Source organism: Cygnus atratus, chromosome 3, assembly GCF_013377495.2.
Source record: "Cygnus atratus isolate AKBS03 ecotype Queensland, Australia chromosome 3, CAtr_DNAZoo_HiC_assembly, whole genome shotgun sequence".
Classification (NCBI taxonomy): domain Eukaryota; kingdom Metazoa; phylum Chordata; class Aves; order Anseriformes; family Anatidae; genus Cygnus; species Cygnus atratus.
Window position 1 is genome coordinate 32,216,309 of NC_066364.1, and position 12,929 is coordinate 32,229,237.

The window sequence follows — 12,929 nt, forward strand, 5'->3', positions numbered from 1 at the left end:
TCTGACCCTAAGGGTTCTTTGTTACTAAAATAAAGCGGAGGGGGAAAAAAAAGAAAAGGAAAAGCTGAAAAGCTTCAGACTAGCATAGAATTTAATTGTACTGCAGCTCTCCTGTCATATAGTCAGGATAATTTAAACTAAGGTAAGTTATAATATTGTTTATTTATATTATCAAATATCTTAGCTTTTTTCCTTTTTTTTTTTTTTTCTGTTATTTATAGATGAGCAGTAGAAGTGTTAGATAATGTAAAATTCAGTCAGCTTTAATAAAATGATTTCAGTACTTTTCTATACTACTCAGGAGAGTTTTAAGCCAGAAAACACGTAATCATGCAGTTGAACCAAATGATAGCTGTGTAGTAGGTGTATTTGAAGCCCACAATTGTAAGTAATATTGTATTGCTCAAAAATGCAGTAGGATTATTAGCACTCTGCCTGACTGTTAGAATGTTTCTGTAACTTGATCTGGCATTCCTCTCTAGTTCCTAAATCTCATTGAAACAGGATTTGCTGTGCCACAGAAAATCTTTGCTCCATCTTATCCAGTAGTCCTGCTCCAGCCAGGAACCAGGACTGTATGATTAAGAGGAAAGCTCAGGGGACTACCAAATGTAGTGATGATTTACCTTGCATGAACTTCGTAGTGTAGTTGGTAATTAACTTAAAATCTAACTTGTGACTTCCAAACACTTCCTAGTATTATCTATTCAAAGCTCAGATGTTCCCGTTCTTCACATAAAGATGCTATAGCTCTCCAAATGTTGGTTGATACAAATTTCAAAACAATAGAAATTTTGCAAGGAATGGAACACCTGAAGTTATAATGAAATGCAAACAGCAAATTGTGAAAAATATTATTCAGGATTGTAAAATAAAATTGAGAATGATATTTACTTTGCCTCACTGTGATACAGACAAACAGTACTATCTCTGGTAAAAGCAGAGCAAATAAAACGTGGCATGTTTTATTAGTCAGTATTTATTTAGTTAAATTATGTCAGAAAACAGTGAGTTGTATTAATATATGTATATTTAGAACAATATACACGTGAGATTTTATAGGTTTTCCAAAGACAATCCATTGTTGGAGACTAAATACTCATGCCCTAAATCAGGGACACTCTTTCCTTCCTTCTTATGGTGTATCTATGAGAGGGGAGGAGGACTCTAAGAAGGTCTAATTCATTTTAATATGTTGAATGTGTAAATTGATAATGTCTCTGCTACTCACAGTAAAAAATCTGTTTTGATGATGCAATATAAACTAGATCTTTAAAAACGGTTATATGAAAATCAATTCTAATAGACAGACACATTTTGAAACTTTTGAATTGGTATGGAGGTCTATGGGCCTGCACAGAAGTGGTGCCAGGTATGAGCTTCTGCTATAAGTCATCAATAACTGAAGGTGTGCTGTTATCATAGAATCATAGAATATCCCGAGTTGGAAGGGACCCACAAGGATCATCGAGCCCAACTCCTGGCACCACACAGGTGAACCCAAAAATTCAGACCATGTGACTAAGTGCACAGTCCAAACGCTTCTTAAGCTCCGACAGGCTTGGTGCAGTGACTACTTCCCTGGGGAGACTATTCTGTTGTGACAGAGCATATATTTTGAAGGAAACATACATAAAAAAATATATGTATGTGTAGCCTCCATAGCTTTTTTCTGAATTGGTCAGTTTTGGTTTGGTTTGGTTTTAATTATTTATTTTTTTTATTTTTTAAGACTTGCATGACTGAAAGTCATATACTCATGATATTTGTATTTATTCATTTCTGAGAACTCAAAATAGAAGACCAAAAATGATACAAAAGGTTGGATATTTCTTGACAATCTGAGTTTCCATATTTCTGGGAAACGTGTATATCCAAACTTCCAGTTTGTTATTGTCATCAAAGCTAGTAAAATTAACTTCCATCTTGATTTTTCATTTGAACAAATGGTCAGTAATGGCTGAAATACACTTTTTGTAGATAATTCTTGCTTCTAGCACATTGCATGGGTTTAATCTTATCCAAATATATAGTGCGTATGAAACTACTACTAGGTAGCATTTATTTCTAAGAGTTAATATTCTTTACAATAGAAAAAGAAGTGTGTGAATGAGCCTGCGCATGCATGTGTGATCCTCTTTGTATACAAGGGGCAGATTCATTTGTATGTTAGATTTAGAAGGATCAGTAATCTCATTATTTTGTACATACTTATTGTTCACTACTGTTGGAAAATATTTTTTTCTGAATTTGTGCCTATTGTCAACGAAAGGATTACTTTTCATTTTTATGTTAATCTGCAAGGAAAAGTACCTTTTCAGTTATGCACCTTCCTTTCAGTTATGTTTAAGACTTCATTACGCTTTTAGTAAGCGTTCATTGAAATAATGAAATCCTTACTTAGTATGGTTTGTTTGTAGTGTCTACAAATTGGGTAGATTTTATAGTTTGTTAAAAAAGGCTAGTAATTGCTAGCAGTATTTTGATGAAGATCCAGCATGTCATATACTATCACAATGAAATGAAGAAAAAAGGAAGCAAAGCCCCCCAAAAGAAAAAGTATTCCCACCCTCCCAAGTCTCCTGGTACACGCAGAGTTGTGCCTTAGAAGGTGAAAGGATCCCTCCCTTTTGCTTTGTAAGCCCCAGACAGCAGATAGGGGTTCAGAAAGATCATCTGCTGTTAGGAGCATACTTTTTCCTGTTTTGTTAAAGTTCCTACAGTGTTTTGCAAATATTCTGCCACCGTATCTTCACTGTCTTGCTACCAGAGATAGGGTAGTGTCACATCTCTGTCATATATTTAACCTGATACACTTGCCTACTGGATTAGCAAGACAGGTTTTTTCTCTGTAAGGCAAATGGGCAGGTTGGCTGGCTGTATTTTTGTTTGTTGTATTGAGGGACTTGGAGGATTTTCATTCTTTAGTCACTACCAATGGTAACCAACTTTTCTGTCAAAAGCATTGAGAATAAAAGTTTAAAAGGAATTACAAAATAATTTGGAAGTGTTTACTTAAGATATCCAGAACATGATAACTCGTATAGACAGAAGAACAAAAAATGCCAGCTCTGAGATAAGTGTGTGAGATAAGTGTGTGACCAGAGATGTGACTGGTAAGCCTGTTGAGCCATAGGTTCTATATCTTCAAAATATGAGTGCTTTTGAGTCTGATTTGATTTTTGCACAGTTCTCAACACCATTAACATCAGTATTCTGACTTGTTTTCCACTGGCATTGCTCGAGAAGCATTAGTGATCTCATACACAGAGGAGACTTTGCCTGGGATATTGTGCATTGTTCCCATACCTGCTTTGAAATAGATGAGAGCAGAAGAGTGGCAGAGAAGGGGAAAGCTAAGGAGGCTGGAACAATGGGGAGCTTGTCCACTATCATGTTCCACTTATGCCATGTTGTTTTTCTAAATGGAAATACCTTGCCATGTTTACGGTGTGAACAACAGTGAAGTATTTCTATTTGCAATCCATCTTCTGTTTCAAAAGGTTAACTTCAGCAACCAAAAGTCAAGCTGTAGATATTAACCTCTCACAGACAGGTTATGTGCTGTGAAGTGGAGCTGAAATCAAGTATTGTCACAAGGTGAAAGCAGGCTGGAAAAATCTCTGTGCGTGTGTGGACTGGTTATTTGGAAGGTATCCTTAAGTGTCTGTCTGTCTGCTTCTCTCAGGAAGTAACTGGCAATCTGAGCAAAACCACATGAGGATCTTATAACCTAGTTCCCTGTGAAAAAATTGCATGTGCCCTCACATGGAATTCCCTGCTACAGTATATTTTTTATAATTTCCTGAAATTCACCGATTGGAGAAGTGACTTTCTGCGTGTTCTCTTGAATTAAACTCCAAATTCCTGATTTCAGAAAAGCTATCATCATCTAAGTGAGGAAATGAAGTCCTAATAATCTTATTTCCACACTATGGCTGGCTGTAAGAGAGATATTTTTGTGTGCTCAATATAGCTTTAAGAGAACTTCATCTGTTTGACTGTCCAGCATTTCGCTTTCTAGGAATAATCTTAAGAACTGTTTTTCTCATGGTTTTATTGGAAGATTGAAATCTAGGTAAATGTTTAGAAAAGACAACACCGTCCATTTCACAAAGTGTCCTCTAGTGATGCAGAATGTGACGGTTCACTGGAGAAACTTAATTACTGAGTACTCAGTTCTTAGCAAGCACTACTACGTTGTGATTTAAAAAAAAAAAAAAAAAAAAAAAAAAAAAAAACACTTTGTGGGAAACAAAAATTAAGCAAAGCAAAGGAATCTTCCTTCAGAGCTACATCATTTCAGAGTAGATACTTCCAGAAGAAATCTGGTTTTTCATTTTGGTGGTGCAAGTAGGGATAATTTTCTGTCCTTCCTTGTAGTAGTTTTATGATACAAGAGATTTCATACAGGCCAATATAGTAATAAGGACAGATAAAGCACATAATAAATCAGAAATTAAATATGTTGAATGGTGAAGGCTTTTGGGAGAAGGAGGGTGTTTGTTTTCTATCTCAAGAAAGACATTGTTTCCCTCCATAAGGAAGGGAACTCAGGAAAATAATTGTCTTTTTTTTTTTTTTACAAGGGTCATAACAGCTTTTTATTCTAGCAGTCAGGGTTGTTTTGTGTTTTTATTTTTTTTCACATTTATTTTTGATTGATTGTTATAAAAAATGACAAGAATGCATTTCTGAGCATGTTTCTTTTAACTCTCAGCCTCCAAGTATTTTTTTGTCATGAAATAAATTGTACTTATAAAATTATATTTATTTGATAAGAAGGCTGATTGTTAAACAAGTTCAGTAGGCTAATTTTATCTAGACTTCAGTAAATCATCTATTTTTATTAGGTTGGATGGAGAACATAGAGATCAGTAAGGAATCTGGAAGTCAAGGAAGACATTGCTTAAGAGAGGAGCATCAACTGGTTTTACTAAAAGAAGATCCAGAGAGGGCTTCTTTGTTGAGTTTCTAAGACAAAAACAACAGGCAGATCTTGTTAATATTTTAACAAGAGGCAGAGTGTTTGTTGCCAAAATATGCTGATGATACTGATTTGGAAAGTGCATCACTTCCAGGTGATACAGGGGAAGGACCGATGTACTTGGGGACCAGAATAGTAGAATTCAGATAAAATGTGGTAATGTAGATTGCAAGAACATTCCTTTCAGAATGACTGATGAAGATTTCCAGATGCAATCTGGGAGCCCTGTCATCTAGAAGGAGTAGAAGAGGAAGACATGGGTGTAATAAAAATCACTGGATGAATATAAGCTATTTATAAGGTCTGGCCAAGGAAAAGGCAAATGCTGTCCTAGATGTATCAGCTTCTTTACCTACAGGTACCTCCATTTTCTTAAGTCCTTTTTGCAGGTCTTTTTTTTTTTTGCAGAGTTTTTTGCAAACACTTTGCAGATCTCCTCTTTAGTATCAGTCTGTGTGTCCTTGAGAAGTAACTTTCTGCAACCTAGTGGAAATGTGGTGTTCCTTTCTGCACCTCACCCATTAGCCTTGTCTTGCTGCTTAGTGTTATCTCAGCAAGTCTTCCCTATCTGCATTGGTATTTTGCACCGAGCAGGCCATTAGAGTTTGTTTTGAATAATTGCGGTGATCTATGAGGAGAACAACTCTGTTACACAAAAAGAAGAATGGAGGGAGACTGACATTAAGATGGATTTTTCCTTTCAGCCAACGCCCCTCCCCCCCCCCCAAAAAAAAAAAAAAAAGAAAAAAAAAAAGGTCTGTAGTGCAGCAGCCAGAATGGGAATAGTGCCTTAGAGATGGTGACAGGATCTGGGCTCTACCCCTGGCACCCCACAGCAAAGGACACCCTACTGAAAGCAGTGAGGGCTTCCTCCTGATGCCTCATGCACCCAAGTATTTTTGCAGCAGGAGAAAGGAAATGAAAAAATGGAGGAAGAAAACAAAGAAAAAGGCCTGATTATTTTTGTAAGAGGAACTCTTTGTTCTGGTAATGATACTTAACTCTTTGAAACTATTGAGTGAATGTAAGCATACTCTCTTTTATTTACTGTTGCCGTCCAGCTGAGGAATTCACTACCCTTAATAGAAACATAATTCAGTTCTAGTTACTCATCTTCCAAAAGATTTCCTAATAAGGGCTAGTATTTTCAAACAAAGTCCAGCCGCTCTGTTGAGTTACTGTTACATGTGGTTCTTTTCCTTTTTCCTGAAATATAAATTTTGACTTTGACTCCTGTTATGTTGTTGGTTGACTCAGAATCAAAAGTATTCATTTGCTTTTCTGTTTATTTGCACTTTCTCTGTACATTTTAACAGAGAGATTACTGCAGTAATTGAACTTCATTAACTGTACTTTGGGCTATTTCCAGCATATAAGTAGCATGGGATTTAGGATAATTTATTTCTTTCCAAAAATACAATCTTGGTTTTAGCTAAGCTATGGCATACATGTCTTGTAGAACTATAATTTCAGAATATGTCCAATATGTTTAATAAAAGTATAGTTTCACTGCTATGTTTCTATTCTATTTTCATTATTTATGAAATGTTTTTTTAAAAAGACCTACTCATAGTTTGTACTGTATGTATCTGAGCTTTGTTTAAAGAGGATTATTGTTTGCTTTTTCATCCGATTTACACTGTGTTCACAAATTTTGCTTTGTGCAAGCATAAACACTGAGTTGAAATTGTATCAAAATTATGACAGAAAAAGGAAATAGAGCAATACCAAAGTATTATCAGCAAGGAAAAAAAAATCTTGTCTTCAGATTAAACATTTCTACATGTGTGTGTATCTCTAAGAGAATATCATCCTTAAATGTGAATTTTATTACTCTTCACATACTTCTTGCCTGATCAGGTGCACAATGTGTAGCTTTCTGAGACTTGTGGTATTTTGTAGAAAGGTTTAGAGTATGTGCAGTCATCTGTAGGAAAAATACACTCACACTGAGGTACAGGAATGAATTCCCATCTCACAAAAACATAAAGCCCCCTTTGCTTAGAGTCATATTATCTGGCCTAGTTGTGATAGACCTGAAATTATCCTTACTTATTTCCCAAACAGTCCTTTTCTGAACTAGAATAAACTTTGATTTTTATTTGAACGAAATGGCTTGTTCAAGCATGAAACAACTCAATTTTTAAGCATTGATTTGGGAGCTTAGGCTGTCTAGTTTAAAACTGGGAAGAACATGGATCTGCAGCGTTTCCTTCACAGGGTTTTTCCAAGGGTCTAAGTGAAGTCTGGGACAGAACTGACAGGTCACATACAATCCTCGACTCAAATGGTGCTCAAGACTCTGTTAATATCACCATCTTTTGTTGAATTTTGCATATTCTCACACTATGGCCTTTTCCCCAATACTTTTATTAAATGTAGTGCAGAGTTCCAGAAAGCAGATCAAAATATTTAGTAGAAAGAGGAATTTTGAAATCTGGCCAATATATTATAGTATTTCTTATAAACCATTTATGGTATTATTTTTCTCATGTAACTGAAGAATGTTTAATTTGCAGTAATTTAAAAAAAATGTTTTACAACTACTCTGAATTCCTCCCTGCAAAAACACAACTGATATTTTCTTTGCATTCTTCTTTTACAGATCACCCCTAATATTTTTCTTGCTTGCTTGTAGCTTTAGTGCAGCTTCAGTCAAGGACAAAGTGGGACTTTGCATCTAAATATGGGCAAGGCTTCTTTCTTTGATTCCAGCACAGGATTTCCAATATGAGCAACATATCTCTTAAAGCCATTAGGGGCAAGAAATTATTTAATTCTGTATCTTTTAGAAAATACAATTATCATCATACATTTGATAATAAGATATTAGTGAGTTGAGTTTAAAAAAAAAAAAGTGCATTTAGCTGAATGCAAAGAAGCATTAGATTCAGAGACTTTATTTTAAGCTTATTTAGCACTTGTACATGAACGTGCATGTGAAGGTGAGCTTTAAGGGATTTTTCAATATATATAAATATATTTTTTTTGGTTGGGAATAGAACTGTTAGCAATAGAATACAAATGAAAAGCAGTAAATGTAACCGAAGAGAAAATAAAGCATCAGCAGGTGTTTTAGGGGATTTTCAAAGATAATATCACTTGCTGCTTTTACTACAACTAATGGTAATGTATTTATACAAAATCTGTTTAGATATCTATAATGCAATTGATAAGGTTTTGCAATACAGAGGAATCACAGATAATAATATTAGATACTCTGAATTTCAAATCGTAATCAATGAAATATGCAGAACACACTACAATTATGAAATAATGTTCATAGGATTTTTTTTAACAATAATTTTCAAGTTTTTTGGTAAGTCTTAAAATTGGATTAAAAATGGCTTTAAGTGTAACTGCTTATGATGTTCAGCTTGAAAAGAAGCAATGCAGTTTGAGTATTTCATTAAATATGAATACGTATGAATGAAAATTTAAAACAATGCAAACAACAGCAGGTAGCACAGGTATTGATTTGCAAAACATTTTAGTGTTGCTAGATCTCCTTTTTATTTTCATTTTTTTCACTGAAACAAAAATTCAGCTGAGAAATTTTACCCAGCTGGAGAGCCATGCTGGTACATTGTCTCCCTATGTCGGAGCTCCGCGTATGAATAGAAAAGAGTCTGGGCAACAGCCACACTGCAGAGCATATCTGCTCCCTGAGCACACCTAAGGTACAGTCCTAAAAGCATCTCCCTCCGTTCCTTTTTGCAGACCATGAAAGGAAGTTGAGTTCAGCTCAACCTCACCTGGCTGAGCCCCAGGTGATAGGAAGGGACAGATGATGAATAAGGACAGTCTCTGGCCGTGTTCCCACGTGCATCGGTCTGTCAGTGTATCTGCTGGCCAGGGCTATTGGCCAGTCCAGTGTTGACTTAGTTTCCAAGAAGAGAGGGAGCAGCAGTCTAATATAAACTGTGTGACAAAGGAATTTGATCTCTGTATAGCATTTATTGCCCAGAGTCCTCTCCATGCTTTAGATGGCATATAAATTAATGTAAATAATAATCTCTTTGGCAAGTCTTAAAATAGAATAAAGAAGACATGAAAACGAGCACATCGTATTACTTGCTAGTCCTGATCTCGTTTATAAGCAGACTTGCTTCCTGCCAACCCATCTGATATACAAAGGGAAGAGAAAAAAGAAGGATGGAGGCATGCAATGAAATTGTGCTTCTTCAGGAGAAAGCTCAGGTCTTCAGTGGCGTTGGCTGCCCTGCTCACTGGATTACACTTGTTCTTCATGTGAAGACGCTGCTCGTGAGCAGTGGGGTTTATGCTATGAAAATGACCGCTCTGTGCATATGAATGACTTGTATGTTATAACATACCAAGTGTGATTTCTTTTTAAGGAAAATTAGTGAGAATTTAACAGAGAATTGTATTTGAATATGCCTTGTTATTTTTACACTAATGGCTTACTCTTTTCCTTTGTACATGTACTGGGATTTCATGTGTTTAAATTAAACTTCCAGTAATTTTTAGCCACTCCATTTGACTAGCCGTTGTGTCACACCTGCTAAATTTTCTTGAACTTGCCAAGTAGTAGTAATTTACTACTTGGCAAGTACTTCCCAAGTAGCGAAGACAAATTCAGAAGAAAGACGAGGAAGTTAGAGATGTTGGTATCTCTAAGTCATTGGTATATTGTCAAAGTGCAAATATTTTTTAGCAGCTGTGGCTTATGTTGACAATTTCAATGTTTTGGATGTTGTGCCAACTTTTCTTTAGTTTGATAAGCATGCAATTTTTAGTAAATGATGGTCATATAACTTCCAAAGGGAATCAACAGTGTAAAACATTGACATTGTTTACATCTGTATTGATTACTTTCGCAGTGTTAGATGCTATGTATATGAGTTACTTGGCATAAGATACTCTTAAATAAGGCATGAAAATGCTATGCAATATTGACACTGAATTACCATTTCTTGTTTTATAGGCCTCAGTATAGTCACTTGCTTATACCTTGGTGAATAGCACATGTTGCCTCATATACTCTGTATCCTCTGTGGGAAGGTTCATCCTCGAACTTGCCGTTCGATTTACTAAACTTTGACAATCTGTTGAAATTTTCAGGCTGAATTCTATAAATATTTAAATGCAGTGTCATAGACTTAAGACATTCAAAGAACTGAAAGAGTAAAGTATGGTATTTTTTTCAACGATCTGTTTAGTGTTTACCCTCATAAGTTACCTGAGAATTGCTTTGAAATCACTCAGTGCTTACAAAAGTCGTTGAAACTCACTTATATGTAGTTTATTTTATTTACCCATGTTGACATTTTTCATATTGAAAAAAAAAATCAATTTCTGGTGCCTGACAGCTTGAAAAGTATTTCCTGAGAAATGAGGCGACTTTTTCTTCTGGGGAGCTCTAAATGTGTGGCAACCCCAGTGGAAATTCCCTGTGAGGAAATTTGACAACTCAGAATTACCCATCCATTTCTGCTGGTTTCTAAGTTAAGAAGAATGCAGGATATTGTGTTACTGACAAAGAAAATCAAGGCAGAAATGTCTGTATGAGAAGGCAGTGTGAAATACTGCCTCTTCACCCAGTTAGTACAGAGGAGAAACTTGCTTTACTCTCCTTGGAGCACTCCTGCCTCCTCTACAGTTTCCTCGTGGCTTACAGCTCCCAAATGTCATCAGACAACAAGCATCATGGGGATGCTAACACTAAGCCTAGAGGAAGCAGTTGTCTTTGTGCTTTACTTTGCTTTCATGATTTGTGAAGCACAGAAGTTTTGTGTTTAGATGATGGGGAGGACACCCAAAACAGCTCCCTAACTTCTGTTTTTGAATTAAAATACTTTGAATTAAAGTGGTGATTGTACACTATCAGTGCGAAACAGCATTGAAAGATTTTTATACATAGGCTTTTGTGTCTTTGGGTAAAAAAGAAGTGTCTTGGGAATCTGTTTATTCATAATGTTTTCTCTGATCTCAGAGCAGAACTCGATAGACTGGCAACTTATTTTAATATGCAAATAAATTTCCTGTTTACAAAGCAGGTTAAAATACCTGCACATCTCTTCCATGGAGAAAACTCAGGGCTGCTGTTTTGATTAGTTTTGCTTTCACGTTGCTCTTGATAGCTTTATTTATAGCTCTGTCATTTGATTAGAGTTGATGGTGCAAAGTGTTCTTTCTCAGAGCATGGCCAGACTGAAACACTGAATTTGGTATAGATGTGTCCTAGGATTTGTGTTTAAAAGTAAATCAGTTTTACCCATCACTTTCCCTTTGAAAATTGTCCCACTATCTGTCTTTTCTCCTGCCTGAGCAGCTCTTCTAGAGTTCATGGTCAGGGCAGGGTGGAGGGATTTCTTTGACAGGACCCATCTGCCTGCTTCAGTCTGGACTCCAAAGTGACACAGATGTCAATGGGAGAGATGTTCAAGAGGCATTGAAAACAAACTCATGGATAAGTACACAGTACAGTTCACCTGTTTTTTGCATGTCAACAGGTGCTCTGTTGAAATTTAGTATTTATTGATAGGAAACAAATTATTTATCAGGGAAAGATTTTGAGAGATTCAGTTGTCTTTAGCTTAGGGGCATACCATGTCAAGCACCAGGTTCTTCCATCTGCGTAGAGGCACTTGACAGTGCTGTGAAGTGGGTTTAACAAAGGTGACACACAAGACCTGATTTATCTATGAACCAAACACTTTCTCTAGAGTCTCAGTAATGGCCCTTGTGAGCAACAATCATCCCCAGAATTGGATATTGCATTTATTTGCATTTATTTGCATTTATTTCTCCTTTGATGTGAAAATATTTACAACTCTGGCAACAGGCTTGTACCACAGCAAGAAGAGAGCTATCATCTCTCGTGTAAGTTGGAATAGGCAACCTTGATATATTTGTGCAGTTATTATACAGCTGGGTCTGTACTTAGCTCTTAAAAGATAAATCATTGTCATTGATTAGAGAATCCAGGAGAAAAATGATAAAGAATGTGACAAGGAAACCAAGGTAGGTTTGAGTGGCACTCCAGTTTTATTTTAACTGCACTAGATAGTTGTAAATGAAGTTTTTATTTTTCTTCAGGCAGTATTCATATGCTCCATGCCTGAGTACAGGCCTGTACCTTATGGTCTGCTTCAAAAGGGCAGACACGTTTATGGCCAAGTTGGGAAAAATGGCAAGAGATAAGTTGCGATCTCAAAGTTCCCCTTTCAGCCAAGTTTCAGGCTCTCCCAGTGTGCCTCGTAGTAATTTCTGTTCCAAAGTTGACCCGTGGCCAAAATCACAGGTCCATTAAATTGTCTTACCTTTATTTTGGAGCATGTGTTTTTAAACATCTGTCTACATTCCCCAAATATTCAGAAGAGTGATTTTTTCCAGTAACCACCTCCAGATTGCAATAGGCTACCACAATACCACTCAAAGCTTACTTGGACAGAGGGGAGCAGGGCGAGGGGGATACTTTGAAGAGGGCAAAAAGCCCCTCTGCAGTCCTTGTTGTTATAGCCCAGAAACAAATATTCCCATGTAAATGCCGGTGACTGAACATTTGATATAATGGGTTGTTTTATTGATATGCTATCATTCTGCTGTGGGTGGCAGCTACTTTTTTTGCTTTACTTGCCCTAGTTCAAAATAAAACAAACAAACAATAAAAGTCAGGATAAGTGCATGTTAATAAGTAAGTATTAAATATCCCTTCAGTAGCACCAGCAAGTCACTCACACTGATCTGAGATGGCCTTACCTCCGTTCCTTTTCTTTGGGCCCAACTAACCTCTGTGCTGAGGGCTGAATGCTGGCTGTTTTTTATAATGACATGATGCCAAATGCATCAAATGATGCATAGGGTGGAGTTGCTAATCATGTGGCTGCTGCTCATTTTCTGTACTTCATGGTATGAAAAGTTATTTACGAAATTTTACCAAATGCAAGTTACCCGCTCAAGGCTCACTGAAGCACAG

General features: G+C 36.4%; 1 protein-coding gene across 2 annotated transcripts in view; it reads left to right on the plus strand.

The window, feature by feature from the left end:
- The window catches only part of RIMS1 (regulating synaptic membrane exocytosis 1), a 316,580-nt gene that overhangs the window by 275,241 nt on the left and 28,410 nt on the right, over nt 1-12,929 (plus strand). The window contains exon 1 of one of the 2 annotated variants that reach the window (XM_050709775.1): nt 5,912-5,974. The exons of the other annotated variant lie outside the window; for it this stretch is intronic. Coding sequence (XP_050565732.1) covers nt 5,914-5,974 — 61 coding nt within the window. The 5' untranslated portion in view covers nt 5,912-5,913. Of the gene's footprint in view, nt 1-5,911; nt 5,975-12,929 lie in introns of those variants that run through there. 2 annotated transcript variants of the gene reach the window in all.